Source organism: Rissa tridactyla, chromosome 4, assembly GCF_028500815.1.
Source record: "Rissa tridactyla isolate bRisTri1 chromosome 4, bRisTri1.patW.cur.20221130, whole genome shotgun sequence".
In the NCBI taxonomy this organism is placed as follows: domain Eukaryota; kingdom Metazoa; phylum Chordata; class Aves; order Charadriiformes; family Laridae; genus Rissa; species Rissa tridactyla.
The window spans coordinates 17002194-17028384 of record NC_071469.1 but is presented as its reverse complement, the minus strand read 5'-3'; the positions used below and the strand labels follow the sequence as shown (position 1 = coordinate 17028384).

The following is a 26191-nucleotide window of genomic DNA, read 5'->3' as shown; positions in this document are numbered from 1 at the left end:
TGACATTGTAGAAAACGAAACCAAAGGTCACCAGTGAAAGTATTTAGGCAGGCTTAACTGTGGCTGCTTAATGTAGCCACTGTATTGTCCTCTTGGAGAACTTTGGGTTCAGATTTATGTAGCATGGAATCAGAAGTCAGGTGTTAAGCGTATGGTCAGTGTTCCTGGACGCCAAGGACTGCATCTGGACTCTGTGTTTCCTGGGGGGGCGGGGGGGCATGCCGTGGGCTGCAGATTACCGGCTGGAGCTTGAGGGACAGAGAGGTAGAGCTCCCGTGATCTCTTGAGCTATGTTCCAGAAACTGTCTGCTTTTCTTTGAAAAGTGCTATTTTCAAGCTGTTGTCTTCTAGCATTAACGACATACAGATGAAAGCAAAGGAATTTTTACCACTGTGAGAAATACAGGCTGGGATTGTTGACACTTCTGATTTTACCTTTTTAGTTTCCATATTTTTCCATGTTCTGCTGACCTGTATTTAATATGAAATTTTGACCGTGTTTATGCAAATTACTGGACTGAGTCCTTCCTGGCAAATAGTCAGTTAACTTCAGCACATACCTATGGAATGACATGGGTGTATGTCCGTCTAGATGCACATTCTCTATGATTCCTGAGAAATACCTGTGTAAAGACAATGAAAATAGCTACATATAACCAGTTATACCCAGCATACCCTGCTGAGGCTACTACCCATCATAAACTGGCTGGAGATATTTTGAAAATGAGAAACCAGTTACCTGAACTCCTGGGGAAGTACCTGAGAAACCAATAACCTGAGCTCCTGAGGAAGTACCTGGTGGTACCTTTCAGGTGCTCGTTCTTGTGTTACCTCTGGATCTCCCCAGTCATTACACAATGATGACCCTCTTGTTGCTGGGTAGCTGTTGAAATGGAGAACCTTGTAGAGGAAACCATCAGCATTTCCCAAACGCCTTGTTCTCTTGCGCAGGGGTGGATACCCTAAAGTCTGTTTCAGTGAGGCAGGGAAGAACATCCACTGAGTGCGAATAAGTGTTTCATGTTCCTGTCCACTCTCACGTTTTTGTATTTTAGAAATCAGAAGGGGGTATTTTCATGAATTCTTACTGTACTAATGGCCAGACCCTCAGCTGATACATGGGTCATATGTTTCATCTGCCTAATTAGAGCTGTGGCTAGTTTATGGATGTTATCTGACTTAGAGTTACTATTGTGAGACACTTAGAGAAATGTCTAATGAGAGGAATGTTTCATAGAAATTTGACCTCAACAAACCACAGAAGGGACAATGATGTGGCCTTTCCCTGGCGCACAGGTGGCTGGCTTAGACTTAAGGCTACAGTGTTGTACGCAGGGCAACCTTGGGGCTTTCCTCATGTAGAAAGATGTAAATCAGTAGTACTTACATCAAACAGGTCTGATCTTTCACTCCTTTTAGCTTGTAAATTAATTTATATCTACACAGACTGTGTTCGAAATACTGTTACTGAGGGACTAGCCACTCCAGTGCATATTTCCACTGAATGGAATAGCATTACAACATTATTAAATAGCTCCTGAGTATGAATTCATCCAAGAAGTAGGTTATTAGAATAAAGTCTGTTTTATTAGTGCCTTAGGACACTCAGGCAAAACCCAGAACCCTTGAGCACTATTCAGACACATAAGATGAAACAGGCTCTACCTCAGAAATTTATAATCAAATTAGAGAAAGCAGAAAAATAAGGGGAAATAGAGAATTTGAGGCAGGGAGAGACAAAATGGGTTCTCTGCCACCATGTAGCCAGGAAGTGTGGAGCTAGGAAAATAGCACAGATGGTTCCTTTTAAAAAGTAAAAACGAAAAGGTGCAGTGATGTAAATGAGAATTTATTAACAACAAAGCCCAGAATCTGCACCTCCGGAAAGAAAGAGAAAATAATTTATCCGCCCACGCTCACTTTTTTCTGACGAAGGCAGGTGAATACAGCTGCACTAATAGAGTGTGACGCTCACAATCCTGAGCCACGCTTACTGATGCAGAACTGAGAGGTAACCATCGTCTCTAGGAAAACAATAGCCCTTGCAGGCTCCGCGGTGGCTGCAGGGTTACGTACTATTCATTCCCTGCACATGTCATTTTCACGTGAAGGTCTTTCCAATCCAGCTGTTATGGAGTCAATGGATGAAGCTGAAGGACAACAAGGACAGGTGAACAGGAAAGAGCAGTCCCTGAAAACCTTCCAGAAAACAGCACTGCTTGGTTGGGCTGCCCAGTGGAATGGATTAATGCCTGGAGACAGCATGTATCTGTTTGTCCTCTCACAGATTCTGGTAAGGCAGCTTGTCATCTCTTTGAAATGCTGGGACCCTTCTTTTAAGCTTTGTTGGCTTGGGAGGTTTCCTCCTCATTCATTGTAGATGTAACAATGGGCATAGCTGCAGTCGTTTTATTTCTGCAGCAAACTCTCAAAGCTTTGCTTTTCAAACAGTCCCTGCCTTTTGATGTCCCAGACTCCCATCCCGTTGTCTGCCCCACTGCAAATACCTCCTTTGCCAAATGACTCATCTCCCAACAAAAACCCATCTTCTGTAGCTGATACATATGGGGGTAGATAACCATCTTCTTAAAAAGTTCCAGTGTGCCTTTGATGGTTGAGGATGAAGGTATACCTCTCTGTGAGGGTGTTAAATATAGCATCATTGCTTTTGTTTTACATTAGCTGTGGTGCGTGCAGCAACCTTAGTGGTTCAAATGAAATCTTTCAACATGTGTATTTATGTGTATCTGTTTATAGGGATACCTGTGTGAACGTGGCTATTTGTGAGAGCCATGAGATAGGCCTTAATTGTCTTTCAATAACATTCAAAGTTCATAGAGTTACCACTTTTGATCTAATAATAATAATGCTGAAAGTTCAAAAGTCAGAGGAATCTTGCTCTTGCTCTTTTGATGTACTTGCTCTTTTGATGTACAGGCTACCATGGGCAGTCTTTTTGCTAGTGTAGATCAGAGTAAGCTTGCTTAACTTAGTGATACGCATCTAGTTAATGGTAGCTGAACATTTGGCAGTCAGTCTTTAAGTTCCTGTTAAGCTACAGCCTAGAAAATACCTGACTTTTTAAAGCAAACATGATGATCAACATGAAATCAATGAGAACTAAATTAGTTAATTATGCATTCTTGAAATGAAAATGAATGTTTGTGTAATGAGAGATGCTTATTATGTATTTTCTGATTGATTACACAGCTTCTCTGCATGATGCTGTGGTACAGCACTTACGGGACGCTCCCAGCAGCTCAGAATGCCTTTGACCTGCTGTCTTACTTGCTTACCCCATTTAAACAGTTTTTGTCAGATCAAGGGGAGGTAAGTCCCTGTACTTCTCTCTGATTATAAATACTTCTAATATCTCTCCTGTTTAAAAGTGTAATACATGTGTACTTCCTATAATATAGTGATAATAATGCATGTGTGTCCTGAAACGGTGAAAAGAGTTTTTTGGAAACAGATCCATATTTTACCTTCAAGATAAAGGGCTTAATTTTTGTCTATGACATTAGCTCATCACAGCAAATTTTTCATAATGTGCAAATGATTACAAATGAAACAAAGCAATAAGAAATCAGCCCACGAAGGTTTAGCCCACTGTAAAGAAAGAATTGGAACTTAATTTATTAGGATGGATAGGAGTTTAAATTCTGGAAGAATGGATCACGCCACATAAAGGGTGCAAATCACAAGATACACAGTCACAAAATTCTATTTCTGTTGAGTGTTTAGAGCATATCTATGTGCAGTAAAAGTATTTCAGGTGTACTAGATGCACAGATTAAATTATATCTACAAAGCTACCCCAGTAAAATTGCTTAGCTTCTCACTGTGATGTAATGACATGTATACCAGTATGATTCATCTGATAAATTACTGGGGTAATTATACCCAGTGCAGATTTCTCTAGTGTGGACAGAACCTTAATTAAATGGTGAGCAGCTACTTTCATAAATCAGGCAAAATATATTTGCTATCAGAATGGTTAGATTCATTGTACATAATCTTTGTAGCAGAGGCTATGCTGTACAAATAGGAAATCTGACTCAGTGCCTCTTATGGCTGAAGTACAGAGGAGACTGTTTTTGTGTTCGCTTAACAATGTTTGAGCTGCATGTCACCTGCTATTTTGTTTATTTGAAAGAAGCACTTTTTCTTTGCCCTTTCTTAGTTGGGTTTATTATGCACAATCATAGCTCTTCATAGAGCATTGCTTATATCTTATTTGTAGTGGGTCAGTCATTAACAAGTTGTTCTTACAGGAAATCCCTGATTTACATGATTTTGACTTAAAGTAAGTGTTCGGTGTGGAGGAAACTTATTCCTAGAATGCACCTCAAGAACATCCCAAGTATAATTCTATGCAGGTGTTCATGCATATCTTTGAGGACTGTTTATTATAGCGCTATTTACAGTGCAGATTTAGACTTGAAAACAGCAAAGGCAAAGAAATCTTCAGATGTTAAAATAAACAAATGAAAGCTTTTAACTCTGAATTTCTCTTTAGCTGTACTCGTTCGTCAGAAACAGAGTAAAATTCCTTGCCCGCTGAAGCCCATTAGAATTGTATTTTGTACAATAGGCTGAACTCTAAACTATTTAAGTATGACTAAGACATCAGAGGGAGATTTCACTGCCAGTGCTGTGAATGAATCTGATGGTGTTTCACAGAATGTGTAGAAAATGTAGAAAAGTCCTCTGTGGCCGAGTTTTATGTAAGGACCCACAAACATGAGAACAGTACTAAATTTTCCTCAAAGCTCCTTGCTACAATATAAAATTACACTGACTGTGGCAATGAAACATGGATCCAGGCTGCAAAATTGAATCATGCATACAGATCTCAATTTTGGCAATGCATGAGGGTAGGAAGCAGACTTCCTCTTTGCCTTCACAGTGAAATATGGTTTTTAGACCTTCTGAGGTGCTGGAGCTTAGAGATGGTTTCAATTTCGGTCCTTTCCAAAGCCTGGCATTTTTCTGTTGTTGGTGGTGGCTTTTTCATGGGCAAGAGTATGGTCTAACTAAATCTACATGGGAAATCCAAGAATGAATACACAGCTTGCAAAGAACATGCGTGCAGACACTATACAGCGTCCCTGAATACTTTAGGAATCATTGCCAATTCTGTTGTTTCACAGGACCTGACTAGAATCGGGAGCATTGTGGTATCATACATCCTGCTGTCTTTAGCTTCTCTAGGACTGTTATTTGTAGGATCTCTGGTAAGTTATGATACTGTGCAAACTATATCCATGCCCAGTCAGTTTTTATAAGATGTCTAATTTACCTGTTGATGTTATGTCCAAGTTGATTGTAAAGCAACATATTTGGGGCTATTTCTGTATAGTTTTCTCCTTGCTTTACATAGAGAATCACAACTACACTTAGCCTTACTCAATTTCTTGATGAATTGGGGATTACACTGATGGTTTTTATTCTTTCCATCCACAGATGGGCAAACTATTTGCACTTAAGTAAAAGGGATGTGGTCCCGTAACAAGACTATCTAATATTGCTGCCTTATGAGTTACCTGCAGAGCATCCTTTGACTTAAGCAGCAGAAATAGCTGGTCCAGAGCACTTGTGAATGTAATGCCCTTTGTATAGTGTTCTGGTAGAGTGGGAATGCAGTTACTGAAAATGCTGGTGGAACATCATTTCCTGTCCTTGACTGCCTTCAGGCAGCTCAGGAAGCTGAAGCTGTACCATGTACATGTCTTTTGAGTGATGCGTAGTGTAATGAAGTAGATCATAGAATCACGGGACTGTTGGTGGGAAGGGACCTGTGAAGATTGCTAATCTGACATCCTGCTTGAAGCAGGGCTGTTGCCAACACTCGTTAAGGTCAGACATGCATTTTTCTACACAGGTTTTGAAAACCCTCCTGGGAAGTAGATGTATCATCTCTGGGGGTACCTGTACCATGACTGCCAGTGCTGTCAGGGAAGAATTTGTTCCTAATGTCTGATCTGAATTTACTAAAGCTGGATTTCTGCAGCTTGTGGCCATTATTCCTTGTGGTATCAGCTGCCTTTACCAAGAAGAGTCTGTCTGCATCATCTCTGCAGCTGCCCTTCAAGTAGTTGCAGGTTGCTGCTAGGTCACTCCAGGATCCTCTTTGCCAGGCTGAACAAGCCCAATTCCTTCCACCTTTTTCAAAGATCATGTGCTCCTGACCTCCTTTGTAGCCCTCCACTGGGCCCACTCCAGTTTTTCCTATCTGTATTAAACTGGAGGGCCTAAAATTGGACACAGTATTCAAGGTGCTGCTGCATCAGTGCCAAGGAGAGGGGAATAATACTTCCTTTGATTTGCTGGCCACGCTCGCTGGTAGGAAGTTTGTCATATTACATGCCATGGTTACGGTCGCTCAGAGGCAGCATGGTGGCAAAATCTTCTGTTTAATCTGTTGGATGAATGTGCTTTTTAAAACTTTCCATTCGGCGAAGTAATTATTGTTAATGCCTCTATGTCTCTCATCATTGATGTAGGCAAGGAAGTTAGCTGGGCTTATGCAATTTTCTGCTTTTTTGATGCTGCTGTTCCTTATCCAGATGAATTTTGTGTCCTCAAAAAATAAACTTTGGGTGATTTTGTAATTGCAAATATTAAAGAACAAAAATGAGACGTCTGGGACTTGTGATAAACTGTGTGAATTCTAGGTAATTTTGCAGCAAAACATTCTGAGCTGGAAATCAAAATAGCAGGGGCGCGATTTCTCTGCATATCAAACCTAGTTGTTGCTGGATGGAAGCATTTTATTGCTGACCCATTCTTAGCACAGCAAGGAACTTTAAATGAAAGCTCTCTATGGCCAAAAATTCTGATATCACTTTAAACTGCTTTGCATATGTAGTAACTTCTTGTAATTGAACACTTATACCAGTGTAGATGAGAGTGGACTTAGCCCTTTTTAAAGTGTTGGTTAAAACTTTTGTACAGAAAACAGTGTTATAACAGTTCCCGTGTAGTCAAGCTTGCTCTGTTTTGTATTCCTGTGGTCTGTGCTAACAGTCTTCTAGCTAGAGTGGAGGCACAAATGTCTCTGTGACAGCCTGTTCTCTGGACAAGTCACAGAGAACCAGAACATAACAAACGTCAGGCCAATGGTCCATCTTGCCCAGTATCTTCTAACAGTGACATTAGGAAGGAGACGTGGTTTAGAGAGAGCATATGAGCCTTGTCCCTTCCTACTTACCTGTTACCTTAGTCTCTGACACAGAGTCATAGAATCATGGAATGGTCTGGGTTGGAAAGGACCTTTAAAGGTCATCTTGTCCAACCCTCCCTGCAGTGAGCTGGGGTGGGGTGCCTACAACATCTCTGGGCAACCTCTTCCAGTGTTTCACTACCCTCATCGTAAAACATTTCTTCTTTATATCTCATCTGAATCTGCCTTCTTTCAGTTTAAAACCATTACTCCCTGTCCTATCACTATAGACCCTACTAAAAAGTTTGTCCCCATCTTTCTTATAAAGACCCCTTTAAGTATTGGAAGGCTGCTGTAAGGTCTCCCTGGACCCTCTCTTCTCCAGGATGAATAAGCCCAACTCTCTCGGTCCGTCCTCATAGGAGAGGTGTTCCAGCCCTCTGATCATTTTTGTGGCCCTCTTCTGGACTCGCTCTAACAGGTCTGGTCTTTCCTGTACTGAAGGCTCCATAACTGGACGCAGTACTCCAGATGGGGTCTCACAAGAGCGGTGTAGAGGGATAGAATGACCTCCCTCAACCTGCTGGACACTCATCTTTTGATGCAGCCCAGGTCTAGCTGCTTTGCAATTTGAATACATCTGCTTCTATCAGTATTTAGAGAATAAGATGTAAAATAGTACTCAGCAGAATACTGAAAGTAATGTAGTGATGGATCTAAGCAGGGTTTCTAGAATGGTAGACAACAGATAGTTGCATGAAGACAGTTTTCTTTATTTTCTCTCTTTCTCAGCCAAGTGATATCTTCCCCACCCACCCCCCCCAGCAATGGATTTTAAGCAATGTGCTGCCTAGAAGGGAACTTAAAGGGGGTCTTTTGCATTAAGAAGTGCTTTTATGATTAAGTCTTTCTTTCGCAAATTTACCCCTGTGTCTTTATAGATGGACCTAATAGATCAGTCCCACACTGATGGTACATAGTAGATAGCATGCCAGTGAAAAGCAGCTTATGCAGATTTTTTTTTTTTAATTCAGTAACTGTGGTAACCTACAGTAACGCTTTAGTAGTTCCCTGGGGAAGGGTTAAAATGTGCCCTTTTATACAGGTACTTTGTTGCTTTAATGTAGAGCAGTAATTGTTGGGCCACCTGATGAGGCTGAGAAATGGTGGTCTAGTGGATTCTTAGAAGTGATACCAAGAGAAGAGAGGCCCTGTCTGGTCTGTGCACTTGATGAAGTCCAGCTCATTCCTGAATCGGGGAATTTGTGACTCTGATACACGTAGAGCAAATTTCTCAGGGGAGCAGACCCCAGCTAAGCTTTGAGGCGCTTTTCTGAGAATACCCAGCTACGAGAATGTGTTAGGAGGTTAGCAATCACAGTGAAAATAAAAGGCTGGATAGAGTGCTTGAGGCTTGAATTAGTGATGCTGTCTGCTTTCTGCCTCATATAATGGTGTTTTAAGACCCAGGCAGCTGCAGAGAACCAGCATAGAGCTGTCTAGACCTCCTGAACAGGTTTTCAGAGCTGGCTATTTTTCCATTATTTAGTTTAACCCCATCACTTTTAAGTATAACTTAATTTCTTCCAGTGTCTTGGGCATCTCCTGGTATATCTCACACTTCTTTCAATCTAAAGAAAAGATGCTTTGTAGGGTGAACTTTTTGTTCCTTTGGATTTACAGTGCGTTAAATCACCAGTAAAATCAATCCTGTGTCACCATACCAGTTCTAGAATCTGTAATACATAATTGGTACCTAGACCTTCAACTTGGCCCGTAGCACAAGTGTTGATTTTAGTTAACAGCAGCACTTTCCAGCAGTACAAAGTTGTTGAGCAGATATTTTACACTCTGAACTTCTCAGCTATTACAGTCTTGCAGTATGTGAAAGAACCATGGCTAGTACTGCGGGACTGCCAGGCTCCAGAAGTCATCTTGGGGAATGAAAATAGAACCAGATCTTCAGCCTTCTTGCTTGTCATCCAGCAAGCCAAGCATGCGGGAAAGACTCAGGTTAGGTTGGGCCCCAAATTTTTGTGAAAAAGGTCTAGTAATCATGTTCCTATGTTTGCTTTTGTAATTACCATGTACTCTGATTAACTGAAACAAAAAAACATTTCGTGGGAAGTAACTGTCAAATGAATACTGCTGCTTTGCGAGAGTCCTAACATTTGCTAAACCTGACTATAAACAGAAATTAAAATTTGCTTCACTTTCTTTCATTCTTTCTCAGAGAAATGAGAGTACATGAAGACACACAGGCACAAGAAAATAGTTGTTAGTAGCCTAGGAAGAGAAATTTTTTAATGGCATGTTTTCTAAATGCAGCTGCCCATTTAAAAGCCTTATAAGAAAAGGACAGAAGAGGCTTTACTTTGGAAAATAGGACCTGTTCTTCTTAGTCTCAAAAGGATGCCATGCAATATAGTTTGTATAACATTTAGACTGAGCGATACTGGTCCTCGTTCAATTTTAGAGGGATAAAGTTGGCCTAAGGTTCCGGATCTTGGAATTCAGAGGTGAACTTGAAATTTTTAACTGAGGTCTGTGTGTAGGTTTAAACAGTCTACTGATAAAATCTCAAAATCATCTAGTCTGCCACAGCATCCATGCAAATCAATATGATACAGTAATTTTTTAGATTCATGCCATTTCTAGCCCTCCATTAGGTTATATTATTAACTTTAATATTGCATTTATGTTCTAGAACTTCACAAGATCTATTATTTATTGTCTATACCATGTTTAAAACAGATAATTAGATTACAGAACAGGCTTTGCCACTGGCCAGAAACTGAAATGGGCATTCTGAGCCTTAAAACCATGTGTGTCAAAAATCAAGGCCCCTTTAAAAAATTATTCACTTATACGTGAATTCAGGTTACCGTGACAGATTATCAAAGACATGTACTTCAGGAAAATTATGTTTACTTTTCTTAACCCAGCTATAACTAAATTTTAGGTGGAAAACCATTAAGTCAGGAGAGGTATGATTTGTAGAATAGTATAGTAGATTCTTATTTTGTAAAAAAGCTTAGGAATGGTAGGAAACTGAACAAAAGCACAGTGATGTCACGTTGGCTTGCATATGATGGTCACAAGCACATTCCACTGTATCCCCGAGTTAAGCCTGGCCAGCTCTGTGGAAACCTCTGTGTCTGAAAACAGGTTTGAATGGGTAGATGTGAATCCTTGTAACATGCACCACAAAGCTACTCCTGCATGGAACATTCCTGTCCTCTTCAGTCCTCTGCGATTCTAATACATTATAGCGGGCTGGGATGCTGCCCTAAAGATCCACCCTCTATGCTGTATGGAAGGGGTGGCAACAAGCAGAAAGCTCTTTAAAATGTTTGTTTCCTTCAGTTTTGGCATCTACTCAGAGCCCGTCCAGAGCCCCCCTTTCCACTACAAGAGGACAGACGCCAATCTGTGAGCCGGCAGCCTTCATTCACGTACTCAGAGTGGACAGAGGATAAAAATGAGGATGACTTCCTAGATTTGGATCCTGTACCTGAGACTCCAGTCTTTGACTGCGTAATGGACATTAAAGCGGAGACAGATCCAGCTACTCTAACGGTTAAATCCGTGGGCTTGCAAGAAAGGTAGGGTAGATGTGATTAATAGGGAAAAGTCTCGTCCAGATTTCATGAATTTAGGACTTCTGAGCCTAATAGGAAGCTTTATTGCCTTCATGAATGTCACTTTAAAATGTGGTTTTAAAGCCAAGCACCTGCCTTATTTCCTGTCTTGTTTTCAGTCCGGTCATAAATATAAACATATTAGCCAAAAACCATACAGTTTCTAGATGGCAGTCAACAAGTGTTACTCAAAAGCATCGTTTCTTTCCTTTGAAATATCCATTTGTATTTGATCAGTCTCTTGCCATTCCCCAAGATGGCAACTGCATAGCATGAAATCCACTATAGGGCAGTGAAAGCTTTTACCTCTGAAAGAGGTGGATCTTGTTAATTTTTTCTGTCACTTGTGCTGAAGGATTAGTCCTTTCTCCAAAAGCAAACCATAGATCAAATGGTAATCTGCAATAATTCGCTTATAAATGGATTAGTCCAAATGTAAATTAATTCCTTTGAAATTAACCAGTAATGAAACTTTGGGATTAGCTGGTGTTCACTCCTCGAACCAGCAGAGCAACGGAGCTTCTCAGAGAGATTCATAGCTGGGAAAAGCCATTTTAAGATAAAAGGAAGATAGGAATGATGTAGTATTGATTTGTTGCATTTCTCCATCTTCACTCATACATGTCACAAAAAGGTCATCTATAATCTGTGAACTTTGAAGGCCCATCGGTGGGTGAATTGCAGAATGTGTGAGCTGGCACAGGGAAATGTTCACCACAGTTACCGAGTGTTCAGTTGGACTGAACTATCCTTATACTTTCATCCATAAGATTATTTTATTTCACTTAGCCAGTGTGTCTGTGTGTGTGAGTGAACGGATGAGCGAAAGGAAGCACACCAGACTTAGCATACTCATCTCTGAGGCAGAGCTTGGTTTAAGGTTACTGTCCTTTGTTCTGTGGACCACAAGAAGCCTAAGTTTATAGTATTGCATCTTTTTCTGTTTTGTGTTCTTTTAATTGTCTTGGTGAAAGAAAACAAAGATCTTGAGGATAGAAATTCCATTAAGAAATTCTGCAAAGGCGATGATGTTATGAATAAGAATGAGGTTACTGAAGGGCCCAACATAGTGACGTATCACCTTTCTTTATTTCTAGATTTTCAAGCTTAATTGGAGTTCTAACCATAGTTAATTCTCATATCTAAAACTCAAAGGGCAGAACTGAGATTTTAAAAAGCATGATGCTGAGTTTCCAAAGCACCACATGACACAGTAAAAGGGAATGTTACAGAAGAGGCTTTTAATTTCCACTGTGAGCTTAGAATGTTTTTTCTCACTTTATTCTTGATTACAACATTTGTCCTAAAATGTCCTACCTTTTATTGTTATATTCTCCTTCTTTAAATATGAAATTGCAGTATCCTCTGGGGCTTGCCCCTGAACCTGCTGCTACCAGTGAGTTTTGCCATTTTTTTTCATTATGGGCAAGATTGGGCTTGAAATGCATCATCATCCCTGGTTTCATTCTATCTCTCTGATTTTAAAGATGCTGACATTTCTTCTCAGGTGACTGCTAGCCTGCAGGAGAGGTACTCACTGTTTCAAGACAATTGGGGAATATCAGTTGATTCAAGTAATGAATTACAATTTAAAAACTGTCTAAGAAGTAGAGATGGGAAAAAGAAAGCAATTACTTGAAGTGCTCACATTACATAGAACGTGTACACTTAAGATGTAAAATAAACGTGTTTTCAACCTACACATGTGCTTGAGAAGCCAGACATCATTTCAGGTTTGGGCTGTGCTCTGACAGATTTCATTTACATCAAGCATTGGTCACTCTTTCTTTGTTTGGTGTTGTGTTGAATTATCTACCTATCCCTCTTTTGCATCCATTCTGCTTCTGCATCTTATTTCCCTCTTGTTCTTTAGCCACCTTCACCATTAGAAGGCTAGTCACTAGCTAAATTCAAACAGCACTGAATGTTACTCTTAAGAAGAAACAATCTAATTTCCTCATGTTGAAGAACTATTAATATCTCTATGTATGTAGCCTCTTCTACCTTAAAGAAAACCAGAAGTATTTGTTATCGAATGCATCTATTTCTGGGGAGGAATGTAGTAGTGATTTAACAGCACACAGGGTAGGGTCAAAATCTTTTGAAAGGTGTCACTAAAGATTCAGTGTCTACCAGTAGTGGTCATGTTTCATCAACAATCCATTCCCCATGGCCGTGAATCATAGCAGGATGCTGGCTGCACATTCTTTTAGAAAAACTCCTGAATCCAGAAAAGGGCTGTGATCCAAGTAACAAATTCTACTGTCTTCTTTGTGAGCTAGTCATGCTTGTATGTTTGCATGGTTTTTCAATAGCTCCTGCAAACACTTCCCAACTAGAATTTGCCAGTTGAGAGACATCAAAAATAGGTTTACCGTGTGGATGTATAGAACATTACATCTAGTAATAATCATATTGTATGATTTTATTATTATGTTGAAGATAATTAAATGTAGATTCACTGATGGCATTTGAATATTACTTCTGTCTGTGATATGTGAGATTGACAGAAGCTCAGAAATGCTTTAAAACTGCATTCAATAAACAATGCAGCCATTTTGACTTTCATTTTATTGTGTGGCTAGCTTAAATAAAAGCCACTAAAAATTCTACACCTAGCAGCATCTGTGTTTTTAATGTAACTGTTAAAATGTTAGGACCTTCATTTTACCCTTCTTGTGATGTACTGTTGTGGAAAGAAAGTTTTTCAGACAGAAAAATTATTCGCTGTAGTGGTTTGCATCTCATGTCTTTATTAATGTGGAACTGGTAATGTTTATCCCAAGATCTTATCGCACTGATGTTGTCTGTCCTGCTAATAAATGGTTATTCAGTAGGATCTGGCCCACTGAAAACTAAGACCAATATTTTCACCTGTCATGTCTAAAATATCAGTCCATATTCAGACATCCAAAAATATGGTGTTATTTACGCAAGTATGAGAACTTCCCTGCAGTTGCCTGCTCGTCACCTTTGACAAGCAAGTTGCTTCTATTTAGGTGACAAAGTATACAGTTGCTTCACTACGGACAGCACTTTGAAAGTGTTGGCCTTCATATTCCAGTGCTCAAAATCATCTTCTGGTCTTGTCTACACAAGAAGTATCACCCATTTTTCACAGTCAGTGACTGTAATGCACACAGCAGAACCAGATGGGTGCTTTTCTAAACTGCTGTTTATCTGTCATTGGGACTGTATCCATTGCTGACAATGATCATACAATGGGTCAGTCTGCTCTGCTGTAAGCAAACTTTGATCGCTCTGTTTTGCAGGAGAGGTTCAAATGTTTCACTCACACTGGATATGTGTACCCCAGGCTGTTCTGAGCAAGGGTTTGGCTATGTCATGTCACCACGGGAACAGTCAGCCCGAGAATACCTCCAGACAGCATCAAACATCCTTACTGAAGAGGAACTGCACAAGAAAGCACTGGATCCTTTCATACTCCAGGCAGAGTTCTTTGTGAGTATCTGACCTCTTTTAGGAGCATCAGAAAAATGGGATGTTGTCTCTCTTCTATAAACCCTGCTATTATTTTCTGCAGGTCTTAAGTTAGTACATACAAACTCCACTTCCATCAGTGAAACATTTAATGCAATTCTGAAATTCGTCATCCCTTGAAATGACAGTATCTGAAAGCTTTCAGTGATGTTGTCACTTAAAACCCAGAGAATTGGTTCTGGCAACAAAAAAAAGCTCTGTTTTCACAAGTCTTTTTGTGTGTGTGTGTCAGCATGCTACTTTAACAAAAAAAATCAAACTTTTTCACCAGAGTACAGAAGAAAAGCCAAGTTTGATGTAGGCATAACTTCTTGAAATGTGTCTGGAGTTGCCCTAGGGATGAAATTAGTCCAAGTACATGCTCTTTCCTGTTGAATATTTGGCATGGAGCTACTTTCCAAGCCTGAATGTTCTCCAGATAACTGAAGCACAGGGTGGCTATGTCACTCAGCAGGAGGCATAGAAAATACATCTTACTGGATTTTTTTCTGCACAAAAATTATTTACTAGTTGTAAACTGCTCTATCAGTTGCTTTTAGGATTCTGAAATATGTTTCCTTGGCTCACTGTATCCACTGTTGCTTTGGGAGAAAGAATTCTTTGCCTCATTTGGGGAAAAAATACACATACACAGATGAAGCAAGAAGTTGAAAATTTGATTTCTAAGTAGTTTAGGATAAAGGCCAGATACATTTCAGTGTAGTGAGTACACTGGCTTTTTAGATCTTTGCATTCTATGAGTCTCTTCCCTAATTGCTGGAGTGTCCTTGTGATAGGCATTGTCATGTTTATTATACCTGGCAAAAAAAATACGCAAAATGCTGCAGTGGCTATGAGTATTATGTCTATTAGGCAGGGTTGTAAATTCCTGCACAAGATGGGAGGTAACCAGAGCACAGTCTTTGCATGTTGAGGTATTTCAGAGCACGTGATCAAGAGCTGCTGAAGTTAATGCTGCCAAGACAAATATTCTCTTAAGCATGGAATCTCAGCAGAGCAGGAGGAAGATGATGTTTTGCAACATAACAACCCTTTCAGTCTGTTCTCTTTATGACCTGCAAGGGTCTGAAATGGCACAGTAATACTTTGAGTATCACTTGCTGTCTTCCCTCCTTGTGCAGTTTCAGGAGGGTTGGGGTTTTTTTTTCTACTTTACAAGCACAGAGGGAGATGAAATAGTCTGGGCTTCTGTTTTAAAACAGACCACCAGATATCTGTGGTCCTTAATTCACTTAGTGCTGTACAAGTTGAAGAAAAGCAACTTTTGTGTAGGCAAGCCCTGATTCTTTTAAACTAAAGCATCTATTGCTGTTCTAACGAGGAAATGTTAATTTAATGAGTGCCTGAATTGACTTCTGAACAAGTCCAGATACAGTTTTGTCAGTCTCTGAGGTGCACTGTAGCATTCAAGCAAAGAAAATAATGTTAGAAGTAGGAAAAATATGCTTCATTTCTCTGAGAGATTTTGAATTAGTTTTCCTGGTGTTCAGAAAAATCATTCAACAGCCAAACTATCCCAAGTCATTTTCATTCTTTAATGAAAACTGAAGAAGTGTAGATAAAAATGCTGTGTAATCAAAATGTCATTTCTGTAATTAAAAATTGTAATCTAGTTTGGCTTTTTTTATGAAACAGTTATCACCAGCTCACTCTGCATCATGTATTTTCAGTCTGTCCAACTTACTTGCTTTTCAAAATCCAGATCCACGATGAAGGAAGCAGCTGCGTTTCATTTTGGAAGAAAAGTCAGAGGGGATGTCACTTGCAGGGCTAAGTCCTGAAATTCTGACAAGATTTAGAGTTTTTACTCAGGCAGAAGTCCTGTTGATTTCACCAAGACTTTGCTTGAGCAGTGAATGACTAAGTCCCAAGGACAGACCATGCAGCTTGGCGCAAGAGTTGGGGGTGACTAAACACCAAGTAACAGTTGAGGAAAACATGAATGTTTCATTCCCATGCAGTTCCTCAAATTGATAGGAAGCTACTTCAACAAAATGTTTTTATCATTAATTGCCTGTGGTTAAGCCCAGCAGTACACTCAGTGCTGTGTAAGAGACAGAATACAGATAGTCAGTATTCGAAAGCTCCAGAATTTAACATAGTCTGTAGCCCTGCTCATCTTAATTTCTCCCCAGAGTGAGGCTTGTCTTACTCAACCCTGATTCCTGTTACCAGTCTGTCCAGTACTGGCCTCTCAAATCCAGTGTGCAGCAGCTGGGATGACCAGCTCTGCTCCCCAGCTCCCATGAGCCGTTTCTATGCTGAGCCTGGTTGACACATCCCATCTCATCACATACCTACTGACTCCAGTTGGTGGAAGGTTCCCATTTGTTCCTGCCTGGCATTGGCCACTTACTTGCAGGAGATGAGTAATGGAGTATAAGAAGGTCCTCCATCTTTGTGTGTTCTTTGGGTCAGTAGTGTAGAGAGCAGGTAATCCCTGAACATGTCTTTGCTGTCCTTGCCCATGGAGCTTTAAAGTGTGGTGAGCAAAAAGTGACACTTCCCCAGCTCCATAGAGCCAGATCAATATGCCAGCCTGTCATCATGTAGGTCATAATTTGTTGCTGGTGAGAGTCACTGGCAAATTATTTCCTTCCACCCTCAGAGAGGAAGGAGTGTGAGTCAGAAAGGATGGTGTCTGAGGTCCATCGCTTTGGGAGCAGAGTATCTTACGTACCACCTTTTGCTTAGTTCTGTACCTACACTTGCAATTCAGTTCTAATAATATTAGGAGCTAACATAATGCCATCGCACATATTACTCAATGAATTAGTCACTATGAGCATTTTCATATTAAGATTTCAGAAAAGAAAGCCAGTGACAGTAAAAGGAAACATCAATCATATTTTGGTGGTAAATTGCTGGAAGTACCGTACCATATGTCTCAGTTGACTTCATCACTTTGCTTCCCTCACAGGCAGGACGTAATGGGCTTGGGTTTTTTATTCCTCTTGTGAATCTAATAATACTGCCTACTGTGTTTTGTGTTGTTGGTTTTTTTAACAGGAAATTCCAATGAACTTTGTGGATCCAAAGGAATACGATATTCCAGGCTTAGTGCGTAAGAATCGCTACAAAACAATTCTCCCAAGTAAGTTTCCTGCTTTTTAAGTCACTGAGGCAGGGTGGTTTATTCCACGTGCTTGAAGGGCTTTGCACTTTCCTTTCCAGAATGCATCAAATGTGCTATCACTACCATGTGTTGTCCACAGGCCATTTATGAAGCATCAACATGACTTCAAAGCATAAATCAAATTTCAAAAGAGGTAGAGAGGATGAGGGACTTAAGATTTGCTGAACATCAGCAGCACTTAGGTTTTTAAGTCATTAGAATTGCATCTTTTGGTGCTGATTAAAAATTCTAGCCAAGAACTTGATGTGTTTATTTAGATGTTACTTAGCGGTTTCCTTGATTAAACACTTTAGAAGGGCAAAATTCTAGCAATGTTATTTTCTCAACTGATGTTTTTCTCAGAATCATGGCTCAAATGTAAACTGAGAATACTGGGAGCTGGCCTGATGGCATTAAGATGATACAGAAAATCAAAACTTTTTTCTTCTCTATTACACTATTTTTATTTGTAGCCAGGAGTAGGAGTTTTGAGAAACATTTTGGTACAAGTTTTCCCAAGCGTCATCGTTTTCCCCTGTGTTGTACTTAAAGTTACTTTGAAAAGTGATACAATTAGATGTCATGTCACTCTTTGGCTCTAAGCCATCATTGGAAAATGCCACCACTGGCCACAGTAGCTCTGTTTGCAAAGCCCAAAAGGTTCAGTGTCAGTTTAGCAAAGATGAGTGCAGAGAAGTCCAAAATGTCCTCAGCTATGCCTACCATTTTAGTCAATGAACCTGGATTGGAAATGATACCAAAAGAGATTTTTTTATCTAGACTTACCACTCCAGCAGCTGTAGCCAATGATCCAATGTGCCCAACCCTTCTGATGACTTTGTGCTCCACCTTAGACCAGAAGTGTAAAAACATTCAGCCATGTTTCACAATTTCTGTGCTAATGACTGAGGTGAATCATTCAAGTATTAATTTACTGTTTTTGTTGTAAAGAGCAGATTGCATAAGTACTGATAAGTAGTGATTTCAGATGCCCAAACTTCTAGATTTTAAAGTGATCTCTATTGTCTGAATTTGGTATCTAATGTGTGCTTTGAGAACTGGATCCATTTGAAATATCTCACATTAGATGTTTTAACTGAAACATCAGAATTGCTGTGTGGCGGGTTGAATCTGGCTGGATGCCAGGTGCGCATCAAAGCCTCTCTATCCCTCCCCCTCATCAACTGGATGGGGGAGAGAAAATATAACGAAAGGCTCATGGATTGAGATGAGGACAGGGAGAGATCGATCATTCAGTAATTATAGTCATGGGCAAAACAGACTTGACTCATGGAAATTAATTTTATTTATTGCCAATTACAAGTCAGAGTAAGGTAATGAGAAAAAACAAATCTTTAAAACACCTTCCCCCCACCCCACCCTTCTTCTTGGCTTCAACTACACTCCTGATTTCTCTATCTCTTCCCCTCTGAGTGGTGCAGGGGGATGGGGAATTGAGGTTGTGGTCAGTTCATCACATGTTGTTTCTACTGCTCCTTCTTCCTCAGAGGGAGGACTCCTCACACTCTTACCCTGCTCCAGCATGGGGGCCCTCCCACAGGAGACAGTTCTCCATGAACTTCTCCAATGTCAGTCCTTCCCCCAGGCCTACAGTTCTGCACAAACTGCTCCAGCATGGGTCCCTTCCACAGAGTGCAGTCCTTCAGGAACAGACTGCTCCTGCCAGCAAACCTGCTCCAGCATGGGCTCCTCCCTCCACAGGGCCACAGGTTCTGCCAGGAGCCTGCTTCGATGTGGGCTTCCCACAGGGTCACAACCTCCTACAGGCGCATCCACCTGTTCCAATGTGGGGTTCTCCACAGGCTGCAGGTAGATCTCTGCTCCACCATTACCCTTCATGTCTGTAGGGGGACAGCCTGTCTCACCATGGTCTTCACCACAGGCTGCAGGGGAATCTCTGTTCAGGCACGTGGAGCACTTTCTTTCCCTTTCTTTCTTCCTTTCTTTCTTTCCCTTTCTTTCTTTCCCTTTCTTTCTTCCTTTCTTCCTTTCTTCCTTTCTTCCTTTCTTCCTTTCTTCCTTTCTTCCTTTCTCTTCCTTTCTTCCTTTCTCTTCCTTTCTTCCTTTCTCTTCCTTTCTTCCTTTCTCTTCCTTTCTTCCTTTCTCTTCCTTTCTTCCTTTCTCTTCCTTTCTTCCTTTCTTCCTTTCCCTTCCTTTCTTCCTTTCCCTTCCTTTCTTCCTTTCCCTTCCTTTCTTCCTTTCCCTTCCTTTCTTTCCCTTTCTTCAGTGACCTTGGTTTCTACATAGTTGTTTCTCTCAGTCCTCTCTCCTGGCTGCAGTTGCACAGTTGGGTTTTTTTCACCCTTAAATATGTTATCACAGAGGTGCTGTCACCATTGCTGATTGGCTCAACCTTGGCCTGCAGTGAGTTCATTTTGGAGCTAGCTGGCATTGGCCCTATCAGACATAGAGGAAGCTTCTAGCAGCTTCTCACAGAAGCCACCCCTGCAGCTCCCCCACTACCAAAACCTTGCTGTGCAAACTCAATACATGCTGCCATTTTGAACACCCTGTCCCAGAGTTGTAAACAGGTCCCAACTGGCCCACTACCATATATTTTTAAGAATGATCATTCAATGGGTTTATTATTTGCTGCAAACTTCATCTCAGCCATATTGATATCTGCAGCAGCCGTTGTTGTCACTTTGACCTCTTCAGATAAGATAACTAGTTTCTACCCTACCATGCAGATGACACCAAGTTGGGTGGGAGTGTTGAGCTGCTTGGGGGTAGGAAGGTTCTATAGAGGGATCTGGACAGGCTGAATCAATGGGCCAAGGACAATTGTATGAGATTCAACAAGGCCAAGTGCCAGGTCCTGCACTTGGGTCACAACAACCCTATGCAATGCTACAGGCTTGGGGAAGAGTGGCTGGAAAGAGGCCTGGAGGAAAAGGACCTGGGGGTGTTGGTCAACAGCCAGCTGAGTATGAGCTGGCTGTTTGCCCAGGTGGCTGAGAAGACCAATAGCATCCTTGCTTATATCAGAAGTAGTGTGCCAGCAGGACTAGGGAAGTGATCGTCCCCCTGTACTTGGCACTGGTGAGGCCACACCTTGAATATTGTGTTCAGTATTGGGCCCCTGGCTACAAGAAAGACATTGAGGTGCTGGAGCGTGTCCAAAGAAGAGCAACAAAGCTGTTGCAGGGTCTAGAGCATGAGTCCTTGAGGAGCAGCTGAGGGAACTGGGGTTGTTTAGCCTGGAGAAAAGGAGGCTGAGGGGAGACCTTATTGCTCTCTACAACTACCTGAAAGGAGGTTGTAGAGAGGTGGGGGTTGGTCTCTTCTCACAAGTGACAAGCAATAGGACAAGAGGAAACAGCCTCAAGTTGCACCAGAGGAGGTTTAGATTGGATATACGGAAAGGTTTCTTCACTGAAAGGCTTCTCAAGCATTGGCACAGGCTGCCCAGGGAAGTGGTCGAGTCACCATCGCTGGACGTATTTAAAAGACATGTAGACGTAGTGCTGAGGGACATGGTTTAGTGGTGGACTTGGCAGTGTTAGGTTTACAGTTGGACTTGGTCTTAAGGATCTTTTCCAACCTAAATGACTCTATGCCTCCAAGGACTGACAAGCTCATTGTGATCTGGATATTTTTTCTGAATTAATTCTAGAACTAGTAACCTCTGTGCAACTTGGTCCCTGGCTGTGGTCTAAGGATGGCTTGATGTTGCTGAGGAGGGAAGAGGGCTGACCATTCACTTCCGTTTTGAAGGGCTTGGTGCTGGCAGTAAAGAGGCTAGCAGGGAAAGCTAAACATCCCCTTTATGCTTCAAAGCTGAGGATCCCAGTAAACTATCCATGCAAAAAGTAGCAGAGGGAACCGGGGGTAAGTTGAGGGAGAGTCCAGTGCTTTTCAGGCTTTGACCATCCACTGACTTTCTCATTTCTGAGATGACCAAATGTAGCCAATGCTGCCTTGAGTATCTACCTTGCGTTCCTCCAAATTCTAGTTGGAGAAAGCAGTAATGGCAAGAACTTCTGAACAAGCTGCGGTAGAGCAGAGTCAGACAAATGATTATCATAGAGAACAGCAAATGCTTAATTACCAAACTAGAGTCAAACCCAAAATCTGAATTTAAAAAGTAACTAAAATTCCCTTACCAGCTGCATTGCCAGAAGCAATCTAGGCAGTTATCATTAAAAGGTAAGCAGTCACTTAACATAATGATCAGTTACTTGCAACCCTAGAGTTGATTGTAGTAAGAGAGAGACAGGATAATAGTCTGTAATTCATCTCATTTATATTTCTTTTGTAGTAAATTCTTTTTGCAGATCTCCAATTTTGCTGTTGGTAGTAATATGGCTTAGAAGGTGGCTTTTTGATGGCAGAAGGGTGTTTTGGGAAAGATGCCAAGCTAAGGATGTTGATTTGGATATTTCATAACTATGAATTTGTTTGTTTGCAGACAGTCCTCTTCTGGGGATGAGTCCTATGGCATTTCCTGGAAAATTATAACTTTTCTCTAAGATGTTTGGAGGCACTTATTGAATATACAGAAAAGGATGTTTTTGTTATAGAATTCCAGAGATGGCAAGAACTTATTGGAACACATTGTATATCAATCTCATTGAATCCTTTTCTCAAGAGTAATGTGTGGACAGACTTGTTAAGTTTCTACATAGCTCTATTGCTTTTACACCATTTTAAGTTATGCAAAACAGTTAAGTTTAGCGAGCTCCTCTAAAATGTCAGACATAGTATCAACAAAAAATGGCCATAAAAGACACAGTAGAAAAAATACCTGACATACCATTTGGTTTCTTAGAGATACAAACTACTACTGCTTTTTTAAAGGCATGGTGTCTTCTTGAACCTGGCCTGTACACTGGTTTTGTCCTGGGAGAAATATTTTCATTAAGAGTAGGATTTGATTTGCTTAAATGCCTCTCTATTGAAAATTTCAAATTCATGCTGCAAATTCTTGTATTAAAGTCTTGTTATGTTGTTGTTTTGTTTAAAAGAGGAGTTATTCCTGTTTATATATTTCTAAGAGATGCAATTCAGCTTTGGTTATGCTTTCTGCAAAACAGTGCACATTCTTGTATTAACAATGCATTAATAGGCCTTTCTTAAATGAAGTAAGTTGAAACTGTTGGCTAACATACTACCTTAACAAATGTAAATACCACATTAACAGTAGAAAAATCACAAGCCAAGTGTTATAATTCAAAGTAAAAGCATATTCTGAATAATATTTTTAATATTTGTGGATACAGCAATAAAAAAGTCTACAGTGGAAGGTAACTAGAATTCTACGGCAGTTGAAGAATACTAAAAGTGCTTAGTACTCTGGCACCTGTTGATAGAGTTTTTCAGATCCATTTTATTTCTCCCTAAAGACCCATCATGAGATGGACAACATAGTATTGTTGCTATTATTAGTAGGGAAAAATCATGTAATCGTTACTCAGACTTCAGCAGACTCCATGGATGATTGCATAAAACCCACACAAAGGGACTTCATGCAAGGGGTCTAACTACCCAGTCCAGTGACATTTGAATAAACATGTGGCAACCAATGTCACCTTTCTAACGGTATGACATGTTGAAGGCTATCAGAATTACTGATTAAAAAGAAAATTTTATCTCTTGTCCCACCATCTCCCCAGCACTAGAAATGTGAGCAAAGTTGAGCAGGAGGGAACTGTATTAGAGAGGAACTCGCTGGTTTCAGTACTTCTGTGCTGTAATACAGTATCATTGTTAATATCTTTGCTTAGCGGATTGTGATCATATTACACCGTTTCATGCTGAGACTGTGTTTGTAGTACTGTAGAAAGTAGAGCGTGCTTAGTCCTTTGTGATTTACCCAATATCACACTATTTTTGCATTTTTTTTTTTTTCGTTCTGGTTTCTAAGCAGGCTGGATTTTTTATGAAGAAGTCATCTGTGGTTTGTTTTTAATATTCTTCTGGTGATATACGGTGGTGCTCTTTGCTGAGGCCTCTGTCAGGAGAACGTTTCTTGTCAATGATAACAAACTCTGTAGTACTGGTGAAAGTGGATGAACGTGGGCCTGTGTCAGCTCGCATTAAAATCAGTGGAGCAGCTCCCATTGACTTCAGTGGGAATTGGACTGAACGTCTCAGGTGGAATAATGTTTTCATTTGTCTTCTTATTAAAACAAGTAATGCTTCATAAACAGGTCCAATGAGGGAGACTCAAGTACTGAAGAGGCTTATGCTAAGTACAAGAGACTGTTAATATTCTCTAATTTCTCTTTAACCATTATATTTGTTAATAGCGCATCTTGGAGTTTAGTTCAGTGCAAGACAAAACAAGGCAAGAGTTATTGTCATCTGGCTTGCCTGTGTGCAAGGAATGTGTGTTTATGGTTTGGGAGAAAAACTGTTTGCTGTCATTTCACAAACAATATTCTAATGTCTTACAAGCCAGAATGGTCTGCTGACCTAACAAACTGAGAAATAATTTCCTGGAGCAGAAAACTGCTGTTCCAGAGTCACTCAGGGATGCCGAGTCTGCAACTGGAACAATTAACCAGGCTTCAGAGAGTGGGTAAAACTATCAGAGAAAGCCAAATTACCCCAACCACCCTTTCCCTTTTTTATGGTAACATTTTAACATAGGAGCTCTCCAAGGCCACTCACATCTGTTGTGATGGCCATGAATGCATGTAAATGTGTCGCTGTACAAAATAATCTTGTGTCTCTTTTTCTCTTCTCTGAGAAACTGATAAACTATTACTTACCTCTTTACACCTTTCAGATCCTCACAGCAGAGTGTGCCTTACCTCAGCTGATCAGGACGACCCCCTTAGCTCTTATATCAATGCTAACTACATCAGGGTAAGAGCTCGATAGTCCAATGTGTCTGTGTAGCCTCTATCAGCCACTGTTAATGTAAATAGAATTGCAACATCCACTGTCTTTTAAAGGTATTCTAGCTGAACTGATTGCTCTTCTCTCCTGCTTATATTAACTGAAAACTAAATTTCAAAGTGCAACTGTACAGTTTGAGACCAGACAAAAAAGACATTTCTGCACTTGTTGATGCAAATTGCTTGTCAGCTGGCCTGACCAAGGTACTGGATAATAAACTTGAATAAGGCTCTTGACCTAGCTAGAGTCGCCTCAAGGCTGTTGGACACTACACTCATTGCTGGAATTATGTGAGTCCATATTGTGCCTTTGCTCTGCGTACACATGTGCAGGAGAGAGACAGAGAGGGGAAGAACTGATGCCATTGAGTCACTATTCCAAACAGTGTAGCGCTCTGTTTTAAAGACTGAACCTTCAAGGCTATGGTGGTCACCCCTGTTAAAATTGATCTCTTGTTGTTTTGTTGGCAGGGCTATGGAGGAGAGGAAAAGGTATATATTGCTACTCAGGGACCGATAGTTAATACTGTCAGTGATTTCTGGAGAATGGTGTGGCAGGAGCGTTCTCCCATCATTGTCATGATTACCAATATAGAAGAGATGAATGAGGTAATGGTGTTACATATAGCCTATATTTTCATATGTACTCGAGCAGATATTTTCGGCATAGATGCTAAGCCAGCGAACAGAAGTTGGTTCAGTGGCCTGAGCAATCAGAGCCAGCATTAAATTCTGCAGGGTCAGAGAAGATGTTGGCTTCTCTTTCAGTTCAGTTTACTGTAAGTCTTGTTTTGCTATCTGACTTAGCCTACTGCTGGTTTTGCCATTTTTCCTCTCCTAGCTGACCTGAAACCTCTCCAAACCCAGCTCTGTTTGGAGAGAGTCTTTCAAGTTCTGTCTAAAGGAATTAAAAAACAATAGTACCCCATAACTACTAAGGTTGAATATCTTTAATCAACAGAGTGGGTGCTGCTTTATCTTGCATTTATTTTGAATCAGTGTCTATATCCACAGTTCATTGAGGCTGTCCCTGAATTATGAAAGATGCTAGTTACAATAATCAACAGCTAGAGCTGACTTGGATATAGAAGACCTTTTCCTGAATGCTTTTGAAATATTGAAATTAAGATGCTGACATTTTCTATTCATACCCTACTAGCAGAAATTAAATTGTCATGGTGTTTCTGCTAATCCACCTAATGTGATTTCTGTTTGCAGTTTAAAATACTGCTGCCCTCATTATTTACATGCTGAAATATTTGCCCCATAGCAGACTTGGAAGAACCATGTGCCTGGGCTTCAGTTCACGGACAGGTAGCTGAGCTTATGTCTGCCTTTATTGGCAGTGCAAGATGTGAGAAAATGGTCTGGGCATGCGTTGAGCTCTGCATTCCCCTCTTACCACTGGCAGCAAGGTGTGTTGGAGGGATCCAAATGGTGTTTCTTAAGCTGCAGCAGCAGTATTTGTCAAAGCTTGTCCCTGAGAACCCATTAATAATTTAGGTGAGAGAGTTTCCTTTGCGAAGAGGCTTTATAGACGCTCAGAAGCCCAAGAATATGGGCATACTTTGGTCATACACACAGAATTATAATGGCTTAACTGCTAGCTGGAAGCTTAGTGCCCATAATTATGCATGTGCACAAACCTTTAGCTTTCCCCGGCTGTGAGGTAAATAAATTTTGCCTTAGATTTTACTGAAAAAGACATAAAGAAGACAGCCATAGAATTATCATGCTTTGCAAGTTAAAAATGGTCAGTTGTTACAGCCGGCTGATTAGAATCATATTGTCAAGGCATTGGTGATGCAAAGTAAAGTATGTTGCTGATCTAAATGTTTTGTTTGCACTAACATTTTAAACTCACATCTCCCTCTGTCTGAGAGGCAGCACTGAAGTAATAACT

At 40.6% G+C, this 26191-nt stretch overlaps 1 protein-coding gene across 5 annotated transcripts in view; it reads left to right on the top strand.

The window, feature by feature from the left end:
* Positions 1–26191, top strand: part of PTPN5 (protein tyrosine phosphatase non-receptor type 5) — an 89753-nt gene that overhangs the window by 46454 nt on the left and 17108 nt on the right. For 3 of the 5 annotated variants that reach the window (XM_054198910.1, XM_054198911.1, XM_054198907.1), the window contains 8 exons: positions 2127–2293; positions 3211–3330; positions 5154–5237; positions 10532–10770; positions 14079–14268; positions 17317–17401; positions 24177–24256; positions 24760–24897. In XM_054198910.1, coding sequence (XP_054054885.1) covers positions 2132–2293; positions 3211–3330; positions 5154–5237; positions 10532–10770; positions 14079–14268; positions 17317–17401; positions 24177–24256; positions 24760–24897 — 1098 coding nt within the window. In that variant the 5' untranslated portion in view covers positions 2127–2131. Of the gene's footprint in view, positions 1–2111; positions 2294–3210; positions 3331–5153; positions 5238–10531; positions 10771–14078; positions 14269–17316; positions 17402–24176; positions 24257–24759; positions 24898–26191 lie in introns of all 5 variants that reach the window. The other 2 variants (XM_054198909.1, XM_054198908.1) reach the window with 1 other exon arrangement.